The 21,078-nt window shown below is 62.3% G+C and overlaps 2 protein-coding genes and 1 long non-coding RNA gene across 6 annotated transcripts; 1 reads left to right on the top strand and 2 right to left on the bottom strand.

The window, feature by feature from the left end:
• Positions 1 to 1,119: 1,119 nt before the first annotated feature.
• Positions 1,120 to 6,566, bottom strand: PSMD8 (proteasome 26S subunit, non-ATPase 8). Its single transcript, XM_051775744.1, is given in 8 exon segments — positions 1,120 to 1,306; positions 1,308 to 1,373; positions 1,989 to 2,100; positions 3,531 to 3,631; positions 4,261 to 4,426; positions 4,511 to 4,613; positions 5,590 to 5,662; positions 6,359 to 6,566. Coding segments are annotated over 8 exon segments (885 nt in total). The 5' UTR covers positions 6,551 to 6,566; the 3' UTR covers positions 1,120 to 1,234.
• Positions 6,567 to 8,771: 2,205 nt separating this feature from the next.
• On the top strand, positions 8,772 to 9,503 carry LOC127465269 (uncharacterized). Of its 4 annotated transcripts, XR_007901986.1 has the most exons (5): positions 8,772 to 9,091; positions 9,132 to 9,190; positions 9,234 to 9,262; positions 9,303 to 9,351; positions 9,392 to 9,503. It is a non-coding gene; the product is annotated as an uncharacterized LOC127465269 (long non-coding RNA). The 4 variants fall into 4 exon arrangements; XR_007901988.1 differs by lacking the exon at positions 9,234 to 9,262 and having other exon boundaries at positions 9,323 to 9,351; XR_007901987.1 differs by lacking the exon at positions 9,303 to 9,351 and having other exon boundaries at positions 9,392 to 9,499.
• LOC127465268 (sodium/calcium exchanger 2-like) lies at positions 9,408 to 16,371 on the bottom strand. The gene is made up of 7 exons (XM_051775745.1): positions 14,615 to 16,371; positions 12,952 to 13,055; positions 12,519 to 12,536; positions 11,589 to 11,713; positions 11,396 to 11,495; positions 10,596 to 10,871; positions 9,408 to 9,784 (listed from the first exon to the last, which is right to left on the bottom strand). The coding sequence occupies exons 1-7, from the start codon at positions 16,369 to 16,371 to the stop codon at positions 9,408 to 9,410; spliced, it is 2,757 nt and encodes a 918-aa protein (XP_051631705.1).
• Between the last annotated feature and the right edge of the window lie 4,707 nt (positions 16,372 to 21,078).

The raw sequence follows: 21,078 nt of genomic DNA, 5'->3' as shown, positions 1-21,078 counted from the left end.
GGTTGAAGAGCACGTCAATCAAAGCCGGCGCCGGGCCTGTTCTCTCTGATTGGCCGGTTTGCTCTGGTTTGCTCCGCCCACGGAATCTCCTCAGACTGGGCCTACACTCTCTATGGGGTTACTGGGACCACTGGGAGGGAACTGGGCGATTACTGGTTCTTACTGGACATTACTGGGGCACGGAGAGGAGGCAACTGATCATTACTGGGAGCACTGGGCGCTGCTCCTCCCGTCCGCCAGGGGGCAATATCCCGCACCATCCCCTCACCTCCAACCAATCACCGCTCCCGTTTCATCCCCATCTCCCGCTCCCTCCAATCAGCGGAGCTCTCTCATTCACGCCGACCAATCAGCAACGAGGGGGGGCGGAGCTTGGCTTCGACGGCGCCGCCGGGTCCTAAAGCCGCCACCAAACCCCCAATTTTGGGGGTCCCGGGACAAAAAATACCCCAAACCCCCCAATTTCAGGGTCCCACAGCGACTCTTGGACTTTATCACTTTATTAAACATTGCTCTGGGGCGATTTTTAACAATTCTGCCCCAAAAAACAAGTGCGGCCCCGCCACAAATCTCCCCCCCCCCCGGGGACCCCCCAAAATAACCCTGGGAAGAGAAAAATTCCCAAAATACTGAAAAACGGGTGGGAAATAGGGATTAAAGGGGGGCATTTGGGGGGTCTTGGGGGGTTTTGAGGGGGTCTGCATCAAGACCCCCTCCCAAAAAACACCTTACATCCTTAAAAAAAAACCAAAATGCAACAAAACGAGGCAAAAAAATGGGGGGTAAAGGGAATAAAAGGGTGATTAAAGAGGACATTTGGGGTTCGGGGGGTTCAGATTCATCAAGAACCTCCCGAAAACCATTTTCTAATAACAAGAACCACCCCCCAAATAAAAAATCCTTAAAAGCCCCTAAAACGCAGCAAAATGACGCAAAAAATGAGGGGGAAAGGTGAGGAAAAGGTGGAAAACATATGAAATAAAAGGAAATTAAAAAGACCAAAGGCAGATTTGGGGAGTTCTGGGGTGTTTTTGGGCTGTCTCAGACGATCATCTCCAGCTGCCGGGCGTGCTCGATGACCTGGGTGTTTTGGGGTGGTTTTGGGTGGTTTTTGGGTGGTTTTGGGTGGTTTTGGGCTGTCTCAGACGATCATCTCCAGCTGCCGGGCGTACTCGATGACCTGGGTGTTTTTGGGGCTGATTTTGGGTGGTTTTGGGGTGGTTTTTGGGCTGTCTCAGACGATCATCTCCAGCTGCCGGGCGTACTCGATGACCTGGGTGGCCAATTCCGTGGAGGGGATCGGGGGGGTCCTCGGTTTTCTGCTGCCTCCCCCCAAAACTGTAATAGTTGGAGGGGCCCAGCACCCACCCCCGCTGGGGAGGGGGAGAAAAGAGCGTCAGAGGGATTTTGGGGAGGTTTGGGGGGGTTTAGAGGAGGTTCAGGGGTTTTTTTGGGGGGTCCCCTTGGTGAGTTTGGGGGGTTTTTGAGAGGGGTCTCCGGGGGGATTTGAGGGGTTTGGGGTCCCTCCAGGGGGGGTTTAGGGGGCTCTCAGAGGGAGTTCAGAATTTTGGGGGGCCCTTGGAGGGTTTCTGGGGTCTCCCAGTAGGATTTTGAAGTGGGTTTTAGGATCACTCCCCCAAATAAATTTTGGGATCCCCCCTGGTCTCTCCTTGGCACAGTCACTCCTTTCCCAGGGGGAGTTCAGGGGGGATTTCAGGGGTTTTGGGGGGGAATCTTCAGGGGGTTTCCAGGGTTTTCTCTCCCCCAGGTGGTTTTTGGGGTCCCTGACTGGTTTTGGGGTCCCCCAGAAGGATTTTGGGGGCGTTTTTTGGGGTCCCTTCTCAGCACAGTCACTCATTTCCCGGGGGGGTCTCGGGGGGGGGATTTGAGGGGTTTGGGTCCCTCCCCGTGGGTTCTGGGGGGGTCTAAGGGGTTTGGGGGTCCCCCCGGGGTGGTTTTTGGGGTGTTTTTGGGGCTCCCCCCGGTACCTTCTTGGCGTAGTCGGTCATTTTGCGGGGGGAGCTGAAGAAGAGGATCCGCGCGGCCTCGGGGAACAGGATCCGCTCGTAGGCGGACTCGATGCAGCCCGCGATCTCATCCCTGGCATTTGGGGGGAAAAGGGGGGGTCAGGGGGGATCTGGGGGGGGCTCAAAAGGGTTTTGAGGGAGCCTGTGGGGATTTGAAGGGGTTTGGGGGGATTTGAAGGGGTTTGGGGGGATTTGAAGGGGATTTGGGGGGGTTTAGGGGGTCTCAGAGGGGGTTTGGGGGATCCGCTCGTAGGCGGACTCGATGCAGCCCGCGATCTCATCCCTGGGAGTGGGGGGGAAAAGGGGGGTCAGGGGGGATTTGGGGAGTACCAGAAGGGTTTTGAAGGGGTTTGGGGGGAGCCTGAGGGGATTTGAAGGGGATTTGGGGGGATTTGAAGGGGTTTGGGGGGTCTCAGAGGGGGTTTGGGGGATCCGCTCGTAGGTGGATTCGATGCACCCAGAGATCTCATCCCTGGGATTTTGGGGGGAAAAGGGGGGTCGGGGGGTCCCAAAAGGGTCTGGGGGGGGACTCAGAGGGGATTTGGGGAGATTTGAAGGGGTTTGGGGGTGTTTTGGGGGGGGTTTAGGGGGTCTCAGAGGGGGTTTGGGGGATCCGCTCGTAGGCGGACTCGATGCAGCCCGCGATCTCATCCCTGGGATTTTGGGGGGAAAAGGGGGGTCAGGGGATCCCAAATGGGTCTGGGGGGGCACTCAGAGGGGATTTGGGGGAGTTTGAGGGGGGTCAGAGGAGATCTGGGGGGGTTTAGGGGGTCTCAGAAGGGGTTTGGGGATCCGCTCGTAGGCGGACTCAATGCAGCCCGCGATCTCATCCCTGGCATTTGGGGGGAAAAGGGGGGTCAGGGGGTCCCAGAAGGGTCTGGGGGGGCACTCAGAGGGGATTTGGGGGGATTTGAAGGGGTTTGGGGGTGTTTTGGGGGGGTTTAGGGGGTCTCAGAGGGGGTTTGGGGGATCCGCTCGTAGGCGGACTCGATGCAGCCCACGATCTCATCCCTGGGAGTGGGGGGAAAAAGGGGGGTCAGGGGGAATTTGGGGGCTCCCAGAAGGGTTCTGAGGGAGCCTGTGGGGATTTGAAGGGGATTTGGGGGGGTTTAGGGGGTCTGGGGGGATTTGAAGGGGATTTGGGGGTGTTTTGGGGGTCTCAGAGGGGGTTTGGAGGATCCGCTTGTAGGCGGACTCGATGAACCCAGAGATCTCATCCCTGGGATTTTGGGGGGAAAAGGGGGGTCGGGGGGTCCCAAAGGGGTCTGGGGGGGACTCAGAGGGGATTTGGGGGGATTTGAAGGGGTTTGGGGGTGTTTTGGGGGGGTTTAGGGGGTCTCAGAGGGGGTTTGGGGGATCTGCTCGTAGGTGGACTCGATGCACCCCGAGATCTCATCCCTGGGATTTTGGGGGAAAAGGGGGGTCAGGGGGTCCCAAAAGGGTCTGGGGGGGGGTCAGAGGGGAATTTTGGGGTGGTTTTGGGGGGATTTTGGGGTGCCAGACCTGATGGTGTCGAGCAGGATGTCGATGAAGAAGGTGTAACTCTCTGCTGGGATGTTGCCCTTGGCCAGGAACACTTTGTTGTAGCTCCCTTCCATCAGGTACTGGGGGGGGGAAAAACACCAGAAATGGGGTAAAACACCCGAAATTTGGGTCAGCTCCCCCGAAAATCAGGTCAGATGCCCCAAAAATGATGCTGGAAACACAAAACGTGGGGCAAAACACCCCAAAAAGGGGATAAACCAGCCCAAAAACGGGGTAAAACACCCAAAATTCCAGCTCCAGGTGGAACTCCAGCCCCAAATCCTTTCAGGAACCCCCTGGGGACCCCAAAAATTCCCAAGGGATCCCAAAAATTCCCAAGGGATCCCCCGAACCTGCATCAAGATGTTCCCCTGGATGTCGACGTCCCGGAGTGGCTCCAGCTCCGGGTGGAACTCCAGCCCCAAATCCCCCCCCAAACCCTCATAAATCCCCCTTAAAACACCCCAAAGCCATCCTGGGGACCCCCCAAAATTCCCAGAGGACCCTCAAAATACCATGGTGGCCCCCAACATTCCCAAGGGATCCCCCAAACCTGCATCAAGAGCCTCCCCTGGATCTCGACGTCCCAGAGTCGCTCCATCTCTATATGGAATTCCAGCCCCAAATCCCCCCCAAACCCCCTGGAAACCCCCCAAACCCCCCCCAAACCCCCCAGAACCCCCCAAAATTCCCATGGGGATGCCCAGACCTGCTCCAGGGACACGGGGTGGCGGATGAAGAGGTTCCCCTGGATGTCTGGGGCGGGCAGCCTCTCCAGCTCCGTGTGGAACTCGGCCACGCGGTTCTGGGACAGCAGGAACAGCAGGTTCAGCCCCAGCAGCTGGTGCCTGGAGGCCGACTCGGGAAGCTCTTCCCTGCGGGAATTCCGGGGTCAGGGGCCCGTCAGGGAGCCCCCCCTGAGCCGGGGAGGGGGGTTCTGGGGGGCTTTGGGGGCTCACTTGTAGTCGAAGTAGTAGCACTTGAGCTGGGCCATGTAACGCTCGAAGGACGGGATGTCCTTCCTCAGGATGCTCCACTGGGCCCCAATCTCCAGGATGTCCCCTGGGAATTCCAGGATTGGGGGTCAGGAGAGGGTGGGAACAGTCCCAGGGGGGTCCTGAGGGGGTTTGAGGGGGATCTGGGGAGATTTGAGGGGAATTTGGGGGAGTTTGGGTGGGATTTGAGAAAAGATGTTCTTCCCCAGGATGCTCCACTGGGCCCCAATCTCCAGGATGTCCCCTGGGAATGCCAGGATTTGGGATCAGCACAAGGGTGGGAACAGTCCCAGGGGGGTCCTGAGGGGGTTTGGGGGGGATTTGGGGAGATTTGAGGGGGTTTGGGGGGGATTTGGGGGAGTTTGGGGGGGATTTGAGAGGGGATGTCCTTCCTCAGGATGCTCCACTGGGCCCCAATCTCCAGGATGTCCCCTGGGAATGCCAGGATTTGGGGTCAGGAGAGGGTGGGGAGGGTCCCAGGGGGGTCCTGAGGGAGTTTGGGGGGGATTTGGGGGGGATTTGGGGGAGTTTGGGGGAGATTTGAGACGGAATGTCCCTCCCCAGGATGCTCTCCTGGGCCCCAATCTCCAGGATGTCCCCTGGGAATTCCAGGATTTGGGATCAGCACAAGGCTGGGAACAGTCCCAGGGGGGTCCTGAGGGAGTTTGGGGGGGATCTGGGGAGATTTGGAGGGAATTTGGGGGAGTTTGGGTGAGATTTGAAGTGTTTGAGAGAAAATGTCCTTACTCAGGACATTCCATTAGACCCCAATCTCTGGGATATTCCCCAAGGATTCCAGGATTTGGGGTCAGCACGAGGGTGGGAGGGGTCCCAGGGGGGTCCTGAGGGGGTCTGGGGAGATTTGGGTGGGATTTTGGGGAGATTTGGGGCTGTTTTGAGGGTCTTTAGTGCCCAAAAGCTATTCCACCACCCCCCAAATTCCAGGATTTTTTAGGGAATTCCCTGGGAATCCCGGGACTGGAGATCAGAGGGGTTGGGGGGGGGATTTTGGGGTGGATTTGGGGGTTTTTGGGGTCACTCACGGGCCAGGATCAGCTGCTGTTTGGTCATGGAGGATCCTGAGGTCGGGAGGAAATTCAGGTCCAGGAGGGCGACCTGGGGGGGGATTTGGGGGGTTTTTGGGGGGTCCTGGGGGGTCCCTGAAGGGTTTGGGGGTCCCTGAGGGGTTGGGGCCCCTCCCCCACCCTGATTCACCCCGTTAATTAATGGTTTGGGGGTTAATTAGAGGTTATTACCCCGTAATTGGTGTTTACGGGTTCAAACAGGAAATGGGGGGGGCTGGGACGCCCCGAAATTTTGGGACCCCCCCAAATTCAGACACCCCCTTCCTCCCCGATTTTCAGCCTCTCCCTGTTCTCAGAAACCCCCCCAAAATTCTCAGGGACTCCCCCCAAAATCCAGGCATCCCCCAAAATCCAGGGACACCCCCCAAGCCCCTCCAACACCCCCTCCCCGGACCCCCAAACTACTTCAAGAATCCCCCCAAAAACCCCCCCCGGGACCCCCCAACTCCCCCCTTTCACCCTCATCCCCCCTCAATTCCAATTCCCACCTCAAATCCCCCCCCTCACTCCAAATCCCCCCCGGACCACCCCAATTCCCCAAATCCTCCCCTCAGTCCTCCCCTCACCCCAAATCCCCCAACCCCCCCCAGACCACCCAAATCCCCCCCCAAATCCCAACTCCCCCAATCCCCCCCCCTCACCTCCAGCTCCCCCCTCCCCCCAACCCCCCCAAACCTCCCCCGGGACCCCCCAAATCCCCCCCAAATCCCCCCCCCCCGCCCCTCACCTTGAGCCTCCCCAGGGCCTCCCCGCACTTGGCGAGGTTGGGGCTCTTCCTGCCCCACTCGCCCTTGAGCTGCTCGTACAGGCCGGCCGCGGCCCTCAGGCCCCCGCCGGCCCCGCCGGGACCCCCCCCGGGCCCCCCCAGAGCCCCGCCGGGTCCCCCCAGAGCGGCCCCGGCCCCGTTCGGCACCGCCATGACTGCGCCGGATCGCGACACCGCCGCCCAAAAACCGCCGCGCTTTGCGGCCGAGGCGCTTTACGGCCCCTCCTCACAAGGGCGGTAACCACAGCGACCCGTCCGCGGCGGTTGTCGCCATGGCAACGCGGCGCTTCGCCACGGTGCGTCCTGTGCGTCACGCCACGGCGGCGCCGCGCTTTACGGCGCCGGCTCTGAGGGGGGTTGTCGCCTTGGCAACCCCCTTGCAGCGAGGCTCCCCATAGAAACGCGTGGCGCTTTACGGCGCCGCCGTAGCGACCTGCCGTTGCCGCGGCGACGGAGCGATTCGCGACGGACAGAGAAGCGATTTACGGCAGCACCGAGCCCTCAGGGGGATTTGGGGACCCGGGGGGGGGTTTGGGGGTCCCGGGGGGGGGTTTGGGGGTCCCGAGGGGGGGTTTTGGGGGTCCCGGGGGGGGTTTGGGGACCAGAGGAGGGGGTTGAGGGTCCTTAAAGTGGTTTGGGGGTCCCCGCGGGGGGGTTTGGAGGGTCCCCCCCCAGCAGGTTTTGGGGGATCGCCGGGGCGGGTTTTTGGGGCCCTGGGGGGGTTTTTTGGGGGTCCCGGGGGGGTTTGAGGGTCCTTGAAGAGGTTTGAGGGTCTTTGGGGGAGGGTGTTGAGGGTCCCCTGAAGGTTTTGGGGGTTTTCCCGAAGTTTTTGTGGCCCGGGGGTGGATTTTTTTGGGGGGTGACGTGACGTCACGGTGCGAGTGACGTCACGACTCCGATGGGTGACGTCACGTGTGTTCCCCCTCCCCCCCCCAGTGACAGCCGGGGCCGGTTTTTGGTTCTTTTTTTTTGTTTTTTTTCCTTTCTTTCTTTTTTTTTTTTTTTTGGGGGGGGGGTCGCAGCTCCCGGACCCCTCCCCCACCCCCGCGCCCCTCCCCCAACCGCCCCCCACCCCCCCTCCCATCGCGGCCCCTCCCCCACCCCCCCCCCGTTACAAAACAAGAATAAGAAACGACCCCTGAGGGGGATTTGGGGGGTCCCGGGGGGGGATTTGGGGGTCCCAGGGGGGTCCCTGAAGGGTTTTGGGGGGTCCCTGGGGGGGGGGGAGTCTCAGGGGGGAATTTGGGGGATTTTGGGGGTCCCAGGGGGTCCCTGAAGGGTTTTGGGGGGTCCCTGGGGGGGAGGGGGAGTCTCAGGGGGGAAATTGGGGAGTCCCGGGGGGGGTTTTGGGGGTCCCAGGGGGTCCCTGGGAGGGGGGTTGGGGTCTCAGGGACGAATTTAGGGGTCCCGGGGGGGATTTCGGGGGTCCCAGAAGGGGGTAGGGGGGATTTAGGGATCCCACTGGGGTTTTGGGGGGTTCCCTGGGGTCCCTGAAGGGGTTTGGGAGGTCCCCGGGGGGGTTGGGTGGTCCCAGGGGGGATTCGGGAGGGTCTCAGGGGGGTCCCTGAAGGGTTTTAGGGGGGACTGGGGGTCCCCGGGAGGTTTTGGGGGTCCCTGGAGGGGTTTTGGGGGGTCCTTGAAGGGGTCTGGGGGGGTCCCCAGGGGGGATTTGGGGTCCCAGGGGGTCCCTGACGGGGTTTGGGGGGTTCCAGGGTAATTTGGGGGGTCTCAGGAGGGGTTTTGGGGGTCCCTGAAGGATTTAGGGGGGGGCGTTGAGGGGTCCCTGGAGGGGTTTGGGGGTCTCAGGTTGGTCCCTGAATGGTTTTGGGGGTCCCAGGAGGGTTTTGGGGGTCCCAGGAGGGTTTTGGGGGTCCCTGGGAGGGGTTTGGGGGTCCCAGAAGGGGTTTTGGGGGTTCCAGGGGGTCCCTGAAGGGTTTTGGGGGGTCCCCGAGGGGGGTTGGGGGTCCCTGAAGGGGTCTGGGGGGTCCCCGAGGAGGTTTTGGGGGATCCTGGGGGGTCCCTGAGGTGTCAGGGGGGGACATTTGGGGGGGACCCCCAGGGTGGGACCCCCAGGGAGGGTCCAGGTCCCTCCCCCAGTGCCCCCAGTGCCCCCCAGTCCTTCCCAGTCCCCCCTCCCAGTGCCCCCAGTGCTCCCAGCCCAGGACCCCCGGCTGTGACAACGTGGGTGGTCCCTGTCCTTGTCCCCCCCCCCCCCCCCCCCCCGATGCTCCCAGTCCCATCCCAGTCCCTCCCACACCACCCTCCCAGTGCCCCCAGTGCCCCCAGTGCCCCCCAGTCCCTCCCAGTGCCCCCAGTCCCCCCAGTGCCCCCCAGTCCTCTCCAGTGCCCCCCAGTGCCCCCCAGTTCCCCCCAGTGTCCCCCTAGAAGCCCTGGATGTGGCAGTAGGACAGGGGGTGACCCTGGGTGACCCTGGATGACCCTGGATGACCCCGGGTGACCCTGGATGACCCCAGCTGACCCTAGAAGCCCTGGATGTGGCAGTAGGAGATGGGGTGACCCTGGGTGACACTGGGTGACCCCGGGTGACCCTGGGTGACCCCAGCTGACCCCAGGTGACATTGGGGTGTCCCCCTAGAAGCCCTGGATGTGGCAGTAGGACAGGGGGTGACCCTGGGTGACCCCAGGTGACCCTAAAAGCCCTGGATGTGGCAGTAGGACAGGGGGTGGCCCTGGGTGACCCTGGATGACCCTGGGTGACACTGGGTGACCCCAGCTGACCCTAGAAGCCCTGGATGTGGCAGTAGGAGATGGGGTGGCCCTGGGTGACCCTGGGTGACCCCAGGTGACCCCAGGTGGCATTGGGGTGTCCCCCTAGAAGCCCTGGATGTGGCAGTAGGACAGGGGGTGACACTGGCTGACCCTGGGTGACCCCAGCTGACCCCAGCTGACCCCGGGTGACCCTAGAAGCCCTGGATGTGGCAGTAGGACAGGGGGTGACCCTGGATGACCCCGGGTGACCCCGGGTGACCCCAGCTGACCCCGGGTGACCCTAGAAGCCCTGGATGTGGCAGTAGGCCTCGAGGCTGGCGAAGAGCACGTAGAGCAGCCAGAGCAGGAGGAAGAGCGCGGCCGTGAGCACTTTGGGGGCGCGGGGCCCCCCCAGCTCGCCCCCGATGGGCGCCCGGCGCCGGTAGAGCAGGACCCCGATGGCGAGGAAGGCGAAGATGGTGAAGAGGGTGACGGGGAAGGCCAGCGTGCCCGGCGGCACCAGGAAGGGGCGTCCCTGCGCCGCCCAGTACACGGCGGCCACCGACCAGGCCAGGCCCAGCCCCAGGAACACGTTGACGGCGTTGGAGCCCGTCACGTTCCCGATGGACGCGTCGGCGCACGGGTCCTGCAGGGCGGCCACGCGGCTGGCGAACGTGTCTGCGGGCACGGCGGGGCACGTTGGGGGCGGTGGGGGCAGCAGGGGGGTTTGGGGGGGGCTGGGGGTGTTGGGGGTGTTGAGGACGTTGGGGGTGTTGGGGGTGTTGGGGACGTTGGGGGTGTTGGGGACATTGGGGGTGTTGGGGACGTTTGGGTCATTGGGGACATGGGGGGCATTGGGGATGTTGGGAGTGTTGGGGGTGTTGGGGACACTGGGAGTGTTGGGGACATTGGGGGTGTTGGGGACACTGAGGGTGTTGGGGACACTGAGGGTGTTGGGGACATTGGGGGTGTTGGGGACACTGAGGGTGTTGGGGACATTGGGGGTGTTGGGGACACTGAGGGTGTTGGGGACATTGGGGGTGTTGGGGACACTGGGGGTGTTGGGGACATTGGGGGTGTTGGGGACATTTGGGTCATTGGGGGTGTTGGGGACATTGGGGTCACTGGGGGTGTTGGAGGTGCCCAAGGCCATGAAGACGACGGCGTTGACGGAGTCCTTGAGTCCCTTGTCCATCTCCCTCGTCCTGCCCTTATCCCACCCCATCATCCCCATGATGTCCCCATGTCCCCATGATGCCCTCATGATGTCCCCATGCTGTCCCCATGTCCCCATGGTGCCCCCTCACCCGGGATGGACGTCCCCAGGGCCACGAAGACGACGGCGTTGACGGAGTCCTTGAGTGTCTGGGTCCATGTCCCTTATCCCGTGATGTCCCCATGTCCCCATGATGTCCCAATGATGTCCCCATGTCCCCATGATGTCCCCCATGTCCCCATGCTGTCCCCATGTCCCCATGTCCCCCCTCACCCGGGATGGAGGTGCCCAGGGCCACGAAGACGACGGCGTTGACGGAGTCCTTGAGGCCGAGGGTGCAGCCGAAATGCGCCGCCAGGTCCCCGATGAGGGCGGTGAGGAGGGCGAGGAGGAGGATGGAGACGCCGAAGGCCGCCCAGCCCCCCAGCAGCGCCGTGGGGGGGACGCAGGCGAAGAGAACCTTCCAGAACACCGTCAGGAAGTGCATCACGTAGTCGAAGCACGACGGCAGCCGCTCCTCACGGCCCTCGTCCTCGTCGTCCTCGTCGCCTGCGGCGGGGGGCGAGGGGGGTGGCACCGGGGGGAGGGTCCCCGGGGTGGGGACAGGGTGGTGGCACCAGGGGGAGGGTCCTCGGGGTGGTGGCACCAAGGGGAGGGTCCTCAGGGTGGGAATGGGGTGGTGGCACCAAGGGGAGGGTCCCCAGGGTGGGAACGGGGTGGTGGCACCGGGGAGAGGGTCCTCGGGGTGGTGGCACCGAGGGGAGGGTCCCCAGGGTGGTGGCCAAGGGGTGGACACTGGGGACCCTGAGGGGACATTGAGATGACACTGGGGACCCTGAGGGGACATCGGGGACCCCGAGGAGACCCTGGGACACTGAGGAGACCTTGGGGACACTGAGGGGACCTTGGGGACATCAAGGGTCCCCCGTGGCCACCTGGGCTAACGGTGACCTTGGGGACACTGGGGGAACATCGAGGGGACATTGGGGACCCCGAAGGGACATTGGGGACCCTGAGGGGACATTGAGGGGACCCTGGGGACACTAAGGGGGCCCTGGGGACCCCGTGGGCACCTGCGCTGACGGTGACGGCCTCGAGGAACTGCTCCCTCCACGAGTGGGTGCCGATGACGGTGGCCAGGTTGGTTTTCTTCATCAGCTTGTCCACCGTGTTCTGGGGGGAGGAAGGAGAAGGGGGAGGTCAGGGCGTGTCCCCCACGCCCCCCCCCCCGTGTCCCTCCCCCTCCCCGTGTCCCCCCAGGGCCACCTTGAAGTCGTAGGACTCCTCGATGACGACCTCGAGGCGCCGGTTCTCGCCCAGGATGGGTTTGCCCATGTCGGCGATGCGCCGGGCCTCCTCCTCCTCGGCCGAGAGCGCCCGCTCCCCGTCCCCTGGGACAGGGACAGTGTGGGGGGACAACAGGGGTCAGGGGGTCATGGGGACACACAGGGACACACCAGGGGTCAGGGGGTCATGGGGACAGAGCCTCCTCCTCCTCGGCCGAGAGGGCCTGCTCCCCGTCCCCTGGGACAGCATGGGGGGACAGCAGGGACACCACGGGGGTCAGGGGGGCATGGGGACACACAGGGACACACCAGGGGTCATGGGGACACAACAGGGTTCATGGGGACACAACAGGGACACAAGGGGGGTCAGGGGGTCATGGGGACACAGCAGGGGTCATGGGAACACAACAGGGGTCAGGGGGTCATGGGGACACAGCAGGGGTCATAGGGACACAACAGGGACACAGTAGGGGTCATGGGGACACAACAGGGACACAAGGGGGGTCAGGGGGTCATGGGGACACAGCAGGGGTCATAGGGACACAACAGGGACACAGTAGGGGTCATGGGGACACAACAGGGGTCAGGGAGTCATGGGGACACAACAGGGACACCACGGGGGTCAGGGGGTCATGGGGACACAGCAGGGGTCATGGGGACACACCAGGGACACACCAGGGGTCCAGGGGACACGGGGACACAACAGGGGACATGAAGATGGGGACACACAAGAGGGACACGGGGACAGGAGGGTCACTGGGGTGGGGACACCGTGAGGGACACTGTGGGGACACTGTGAGGGACACGTGTGGGGCCACGAGGACACGTGGTGGGGCCACGGGGACATACACGGTCACGGGGACATCCACGGTCACGGGGCACGTCCGGGGCCGAGGCCGAAGGCTCCTACCTTGGGCGAGCAGCAGAGCTGTGGGGACAGGAGGGGACAGCGGTGAGAGCCCCGTGACCCATCGGTGGCCCTGTGACCCCTTGGTGGCCCCCGTGACCCCTGGGTGGTCCCGTGGTGACCCCATGAGCCCTCAGTGGCCCTGTGACCCCTCGGTGACCCTGTGACCCCTAGGTGGCCCTGTGGTGGCCCCATGACCCTTTGGTGACCCCTGTGACCCCTCAGTGGCCCTGTGACCCCTTGATGGCCCCTGTGACCCCTAGGTGGCCCTGCAGTAGCCCCATGACCCTTTGGTGACCCCCATGACCCCTCAGTGGCCCCTGTGACCCTTCTGTTGCCCTGTGACCCCTCAGTGGTCCCCATGACCCCTAGGTGGCCCCGTGGTGGCCCCGTGACCCCTGGATGACCCCTGTGTGCCCCCTGGGTGTCCCCGCACCCGAGATGCCGCGCTTGAGCCAGCGCGGCGGGCCCAGCTCGATGAAGAAGTTCTCCTTCTTCTCGTACTCCTCGTCGTCCACGATCTTCACCTGCAGCGTCTTCCTGGGGCGGGACACGTGGTCACCATCACCACCATCACCATCACCATCGTCACCATCACCATCATCATCGTCACCATCATCATTGTCACCATCACCACCATCACCATCACCATCATCACCACCATCACCATCACCATCGTCACCATCACCATCATCACCATCACCATCATCACCATCACCATCATCACCATCATCATCGTCACCATCATCATCGTCACCATCACCATCATCACCATCACCATCATCACCATCATCACCATCATCATCATCACCATCATCACCATCGTCATCATCACCATCGTCACCATCATCACCATCATCATCGTCACCATCATCACCATCATCATTGTCACCATCATCACCATCATCATCGTCACCATCACCATCATCACCATCACCATCATCATCGTCACCATCACCATCATCATCGTCACCATCATCATCGTCACCATCACCATCATCACCATCATCATTGTCACCATCACCACCATCACCATCACCATCATCATTGTCACCATCACCACCATCACCATCACCATCATCACCATCACCATCGTCATCGTCACCATCATCATCGTCACCATCATCACCACCATCACCATCATCACCATCACCACCATCATCACCATCGTCATCGTCACCATCACCACCATCACCATCATCATCATCACCATCGTCTCCCACCATCATCACCATCATCATCACCATCACCATCATCATCACCATCATCACCATCACCATCATCATCGTCACCCACCCAGCCAACCAGCGACCCAACCCTCCTCTTCCACTGCCATCCATCTGTCCCTGATCCATTCCATGACCCATCCCTGACCCATCCCTGACCCATCCCTGACCCATCCATGCCCCCCCTTCCTCCTCACGCCGTCTCGTCGTTGCGGAACTTGAGCTCATCCATCATCCATCCATGATCCATCCCTGACCCATCCCTGACCCATCCATCACCCATCCATCCACCCCCCGTGCCCCCCTTTCTCCTCACGCCGTCTCGTCGTTGCGGAACTCGAGCTCATCCATCATCCATCTATGATCCATCCATCCATGATCCATCCATGACCCATCCATCCATCCATGATCCATCCATCCCTGACCCATCCATCCATCCATGATCCATCCATGACCCATCCCTGACCCATCCATCCATCCATGATCCACCCATCCATCCCTGACCCATCCCTGACCCATCCATCCCCCCCATCCATCCCCCCGTTCCTCCTCACGCCGTCTCGTCGTTGCGGAACTCAAGCTCATCCATCACCCATCCCTGACCCATCCCTGACCCATCCATCCATCCATGATCCATCCATCCATCCCTGACCCATCCATCCATCCATGATCCATCCCTGACCCATCCCTGACCCATCCATCCATCCATGATCCATCCATCCCTGACCCATCCATCCATCCATGATCCATCCATGACCCATCCCTGACCCATCCATCCATCCATGATCCATCCATCCCTGACCCATCCCTGACCCATCCCTGACCCATCCCTGACCCATCCATCCACCCCCCGTCCCCCCCGTCCCTCCTCACGCCGTCTCGTCGTTGCGGAACTCGAGCTCCCCGCTGGCGTCCTCGTAGTCGACGCCGCCCCCGCGGGCGGAGCCCTCGACGGTGCGGAAGGGCACCATGACGGTGCCGCGGGCGCCGGAGCTGCGCACCACCGTCACCTCCACCTTGCCCTGGCACTCGCTGACGCGCACCGAGCGCTCGCGGAACCCGAAGATGCCGGCGTGGTCGTCGTCCAGGATGGTGACGGTGGCCACCAGCGGCGCCACCAGCTTGCCCTTGGGGTGCTCCTCGTTGTCGGCCTCGAACATGCCCTCGGCGTCGCCCACGCGCAGGTTGAGCAGGCGCACGAAGAAGTGCTCGTCCTCCTCGAAGATGTCGTCGTCGATGATGCCGATGGCCAGCTCCTTGCGCGTCTCGCCCGGCTTGAAGATGAGGGTGCCCTCGCTGTACTCGTAGTCCGAGCCCGCCTTGGCCGAGCCGTCCTCGGTGCGGAAGTCCACGTAGAAGGTCTGGTTGGCGCCCACGCCCTGCTCGCAGGCCACGGCCAGCGTCACCGACCCGCAGTTCTCCAGGCAGTGGTAGAGGCAGGGCTCGAAGAAGATGCGGCTGCAGGCCTCGTCCTCCTCCTCCTCCTCCTCGTCCTCGCCCGGCGCCGCCGGCGAGCGCCGCGCCGCCTCCGCCGCGTGCTTCTTCAGCACGTTGCCGGCGCCGGTCATGAGGCGCGTGGCCTGGATGCGGTAGAAGGCGCGGCTCTTCTGCTGGTGCACCAGCGCCACGTAGTTGGCGGCGTCCACCAGCTGCTCCAGCTCCTTCTCCGGGTGCTTCTGCTTGAGGTCCTTGAGGATCTGGATGACCTCGCGCCGGCTCTCGTCCAGCTCCCGCTCCTCGGGCGTGGGCGACGGCGACGCCGCCGAGCCCTCGGGCTCCTGGGGCGGCGCCGGGGCGGGGAAGCCGCCGTCGGCCTCCACGTCCTTGGGCGGGCGCTCGGCCTCGGCGCCGATGATGATGCCGCTGCGCGGGTCGGCGCGGTAGCGCTTGTAGACGTACTTGTAGAAGAGCAGGCGCTTGTCGGCCGCCCAGGCGAAGACCACGCAGGCCGGGAAGAAGAGCAGGGTGAGGAAGGCCTCCCACACCTGCACCACACCCGGCGTGATGACGGCCAGGATGAGGTAGAGCCAGATGTAGGCGAAGATGCTCCAGGAGGCCGTGACGAAGAAGACGCGCAGGTGCTTGATGCGGCGGCTCTCGCCCGCCGGGATGGCGTAGACGCACACGGCGATCACCACGAACATGTTGAAGGCGGCGCTGCCCACGATGGTGCCGGGGCCCAGCTCGCCCGCCTGGAAGCGGTGCCCGCACACCTCGATGAGCGAGAGCAGGATCTCGGGCGCCGACGAGCCCAGCGCCATCAGCGTCAGGTTGGAGACCGTCTCGTTCCAGATGCGCACGGTGCCCACGCTGGTCTCGCCGTTGGCCTTGGTCACCGTGATCTCCTTCTCGCGCGACGTGATCACCTCGATGGAGGCCATGAAGCGGTCGGCGATGATGGACACGCCCAGGAACAGGTACATCATGGCCACGAAGTAGACGATGGCCCGCGCCGCCTTGTCACCCGCCGCCGGCTCGTCCGGCTGCCACACGGGCAGGAGGACGCCGGGCTGGCACCGCGCCGAGCCGCGGCACGTCCCGTTGGCGCCGGCCGAGCCGTCGGGGGACGCCCCGGAGAGCCGCGGGGCCACCAGGAGCCAGGCGGCCACCGCCGCGCCCACGGCGGCCATGGCGGGGGAGGAGACGCTGCGGGGGGACGGGAGGGGTCAGTGGGGCGGGGTGGGGGTCAGGATGGATCTGTGGGGTTGGGGTGGATCTGTGGGGCCCAGGGTGGCCATGGCGGGGGAGGAGACGCTGCGGGGGGACAGGAGGGGTCAGTGGGGTGGGGTGGGGGGGTGGGATGGATCTATGGGGTCAGGATGGATCCGTGGGGTGAGGGTGGATCTATGGGGTCAGGATACAGCCATGGCGGGGGAGGAGACGCTGCGGGGGGGGAAGGAGGGGTCAGTGGGGTGGGATGGGGGTCAGGATGGATCTATGGGGTCAGGGTGGATCTATGGGGTCAGGATACAGCCATGGCGGGGGAGGAGACGCTGTGGGGGGAAGGAGGGCAGGGAGGGGTCAGTGGGGCGGGATGGGGGTCAGGAGGGATCCGTGGGGTTGAGATAGATCTGTGGGGTTGAGGTGGATCCATAGGGTTGGGGTGGATCCGTGGGGTCGGGATGGATCTGTGGGGTTGGGATGGATCCGTGGGGCTGTGAGGGGAGGGGAAGGGGCTGTGGGGGCACAGTGGGGTCAGAATGAGGGGTGGGAGGCCCGGGTGGGCTGTGGGGTTTGGATCCAGGGGTGGGATGTGGGGCTGGGATGGATCTGTGGGTCAGGGATTGATCTGTGGGTCAGGGACGGATCTGTGGGTCCGGGACGGATTTGTGGGTCCGGGCTCGCCCCAGGGCTCGCTCCCTGTTCCAGGGGGGTTTTGGGGGTCCATGAGGGATCTGTGGGTCAGATCTGTGGGGCTGGGACGGATCTGTGGGGCTAAATCTGTGGGGCTGGGTGGGGTCTGTGGGTCAGGGACAGATCTGTGGGGCTGAGTCTGATCTGTGGGTCCGGGGGTCGCTCCCGTTCCGGGGGGGTTTTGGGTGCGGGGGCGTTCCCGGCTCCTCCTCGGCAACCGCGCGGTTTCCATGGCAACGGGGATGGAGGGGGGGGAACCCAAAACCATCGGGGGAGGGGGGGGGGGAAAGACCAGCCCGGATCCAGCCCGGCCCCACATCCCGGCCCCACGGATCCAGCCCGGCCCCACGGATCCATCCCAGCCCCACAGATCAATCCCGGCCCCACGGATCCATCCCGAATCCAGCCCGGCCCCACATCCCGGCCCCACAGATCCATCCCGGATCCATCCTGGCCCCACAGATCAATCCTGGATCCATCCCAGCCCCACGGATCCATCCCGGCCCCACAGATCCATCCCGGATCCATCCCGGCCCCACAGATCAATCCCAGCCCCACAGAGCAGGGCACGGGGGCCTGTGGGGCAGCGCTGTGCGGCCGGGGGGGCTCTGCCCCACACATCCCCCCCGCTCAGCCCCATAACTCCACCCCACAGCTCAGCCCCACAGCTCTGCCCCACAGCCCCGCTTCACCCCATAGCTCTGTCCCCCTGCCCCACACATCCCCCTGCTCTGCCCCAGAACTCAGCCCCACAGCCCCCCCTTTCCCTGCCCCACAACTGCCCCATTGCAGCCCCACAGCTCTGCCCCATAACTTGGCCCCATTCCAGCCCCATTCCAGCCCCACAGCTCTGCCCCATAACTTGGCCCCATTCCAGCCCCATTCCAGCCCCATTCCAACCCCATTCCAGCCCCACAGCCCCATTGCAGCCCCCCAGCTCTGCCCCATAACTTGGCCCCATTCCAGCCCCATAACTCTGCCCCATAACTCAGCCCCACAACCCCATTCCAGCCCCATTCCAGCCCCACAACTCTGCCCCACACCCCCGCACTCAGCCCTCCCCCCCCTCCCCTCCCCGCCCTAATTAATCCCATTAATTAATCCCTTAATTACCCCCCCCCCCCCGTTAATTAAACCCTTTCCAAACCTCCGGAAAAACCGGAAAAAAGCCGGAAAAACCCCTGGAAAAGGGATGGGGGGAGGGGGGGGGGCACTTGGGGGTCAGGCCCAGCCCCACATCGGGGGGGGGGATTTTTCCCAAATCCCAACAGATTCACCCCAATTTTGGGGGGATTTTCCCAAATCCCGAGGGATTCACCCCAATTTTCAGGGATTTTCCCAAATCCCGAGGGATTTGCCCCAATTCGAGGGCCTTGCCCCCGGAATTCCGGTTTTCCAACCCCCCGGGGGGGGTCAGGATTATCCCAAATTCCCCAAAAATCCCCCAAAACGGTGATTTTTGGGCCCCGAAATCCCCGGGTTTGCCCTCGAAAATCCGTGTTTTTGTTGGTTTTTTTACAGGGGATTAAAAATCCAAAGGATTTGGGGAGAAAAGCCGGGATTTGGGACAAATCCTCGGCAAATCCGGGGCTTCCGAGCAGGATCCAGAGCAGGAGAAAACGGGGGGGGGGAAGGGGGGGAAAAAGGGGGTTTGGGGGGAATTTTGGGGGATTTGGGGGGATTTTGGGGGGGATTTGGGGGGAATTTGCAGGAATTTGGGAGATCTGGGGAGAAATTTGTGGGAATTTGGAGGATTTGGGGGGGAATTCAGGGGGAATTTTGGAATTTTGAGGGGGAATTTTGGGGGGATTTGGGGAATTTGGGGGGGATCTGAGGAAAATTTGGGGGAATTCAGGGGGAATTTGGGGGGAATTCGGGGGGATTTGGAGGGAAATGAGGGAGATTTGAGGGGATTTGGGGAAAATTGGGGGAATTTCAGGAGATTTCGGGGAATTTTTGGGGGGATTTGGGGGGAATTTGGACGAACTGGGGGGAATTTTGGGGAGAATTTTGGGGGATTTGGGGGGAAATTTAGAAAGAATTTGGGGGGACTTGGGGGGGAATTGGGGGAAATGGGGGGAAATTTGTGGGAATTTTGGGATTTGGGATTAAAATATCGGGAATTTGGGGGGGGTTGGGGGAATTTGGGGGGAAATGAGGGAGGAAATTGTAGGAATCTGGGGAGAATCCGAGGAGATTTTGGGGGAATTCGGGAAATGGGAGAGAATTTCAGGGATTTGGGAGGAAAAAAGAGGAATTTTGGGGGGAATTTGGGGAATTTGGGGGGAGATTTGAGAGAATTTGGGGGGTTTTGAGGGAATTTGGGGGAAAATGGAGGGGGAAATGGGGAAATTTTGGGAAAAATGGGGGGGAAACGGGGAAATTCGTGGATAATTTGGGAAATTGAGGAATTTGGGAAAATTTGGGGGGGATTTGGGAGAAAAAATTGAGGGAATTTGGGGGATTCGGGGGGAAATTATTGTGAAATTCGGGGAAATCGGGAGAATTTGGGAGCAAATGGGAGGAATTTCGGGGGAATTTGGGGGAATTTTGGGGAATTCGGGGGCAAATCTGGGGAATTTTGCGGATTTGGGGGGGGAATTTGGGGGAATTTGGGGGAGTTTGGGCAATTCAGGGGGAATTTGGAGGAAATTCGGGGGAATTTTGAGGAATTCCGGGGGTTGGGGGGGGGGGAAATTTGGAGGAATGGGAGGAATTTCGGGGGATTTTTGGGGAATTTGGGAGATTTGGGGGGAAATCAGGGAAAAATGTGGGGGAAAAATGTGGGAGTTTGGGGAAAAATGTGGGATTTTGGGGGAATTTGGGGGTATTTTGGGGAAATTTGGGGGTATTTTTGGGGATTTGGGGGGAAATGGGGGAAAATTTGGGGGAATGGGGAGGAATTCCGGGAGATTTTTTTGGGAATTTGGGAGATTTGGGGGGAAATCGAGGAGAAAACGTGGGGGAAAAGGTGGGAGTTTGGGGAAAAATGTGGGATTTTGGGGAAATTCGGGGGGATTTTCGGGATCTGGGGGGAAATGGGGGGAAATTTGGAGGAAGGGGAGGAATCTCGGGGGTTTTTTTTGGGGAATTTGGGGGGAAATCGGGGAAAAATGTGGGGAAAAATGTGGGATTTTGGGGAAAAATGTGGGAGTTTGGGGAAATTTGGGGGAATTTTCAGGATTTGGGGGGAAATCTGGGAAAATTTGGGGGGAATTTGGGGGGATTGGGGGGAATTTTGGGGAATCCCGGGGGGAGTTTTTGGGGAAATCGGGAAAAAAAAGGGGGGAAAAAAGGGGGAATTTGGGGGGATTTGGGGGATTTTTGGGATTTGGGGGGAGAAATTTGGGATAATGGGGAGGATGGGGGGGTTCCGTGGGATTGGGGGGGGGTTTTTTTTGGGAATTCGGGGGTTCGACCCCCCCCTTTCCCCCCCCCCCCCCTCCCCCCTCCCACCCACCTGTTCCCAGCCGGAATCTCCCGATTTTTTTCCCGGTTTTCCAGCGATTTTGGGAATTTTTGGGAAGGAAAGAGGGGGGGGGGTTTCAATCCCCTCCCCCTTTCCACCCCCGGTGGGAACGACCCCCCCCCAAAAAAAAACCACCCCCCCCCAAAAAAAACCCCCCGAAAATCCCCAAATCCGCCGGTTTTCCCCCAAAAACAGGGGTGGGGGAGGGGCCGGGGGGGTCGCGGGGGGGTGGGGTGGGTGGGGGAGGGGCCGAGGGGGGGTCCCCGGGGGGGTGGGGGGAGGGGGGAGACCCCCGGGGGGGGCGTTTGTGGGGGGGGGGGGTCGCGGGTTTTCCCCTCCCCCCACCTGAGGATTCGCTGAGCGGGGGGGTGGGGGGTGGGGGGGGAGGGGGGGCGGGGGGGGGCGGGGGGGGGCGGGGGGCGGGGGGGTTTGGGGACCCCCCCCCCAAAGTCTTACCTGTTCCCCCCCGGGTCCGCTCCCGCTCCCGGCGCCGTTAAAGCTCCATTGGGCGATG

The sequence above is a fragment of the Manacus candei genome, unplaced genomic scaffold (genome assembly GCF_025592945.1).
Source record: "Manacus candei isolate 608988 ecotype Guabito, Panama unplaced genomic scaffold, ASM2559294v1 h1tg000351l, whole genome shotgun sequence".
Taxonomy (NCBI): Eukaryota; Metazoa; Chordata; class Aves; order Passeriformes; family Pipridae; genus Manacus; species Manacus candei.
The sequence above is the reverse complement of the archived record's forward strand: the minus strand, read 5'-3'. Positions and strand labels throughout refer to the sequence as shown.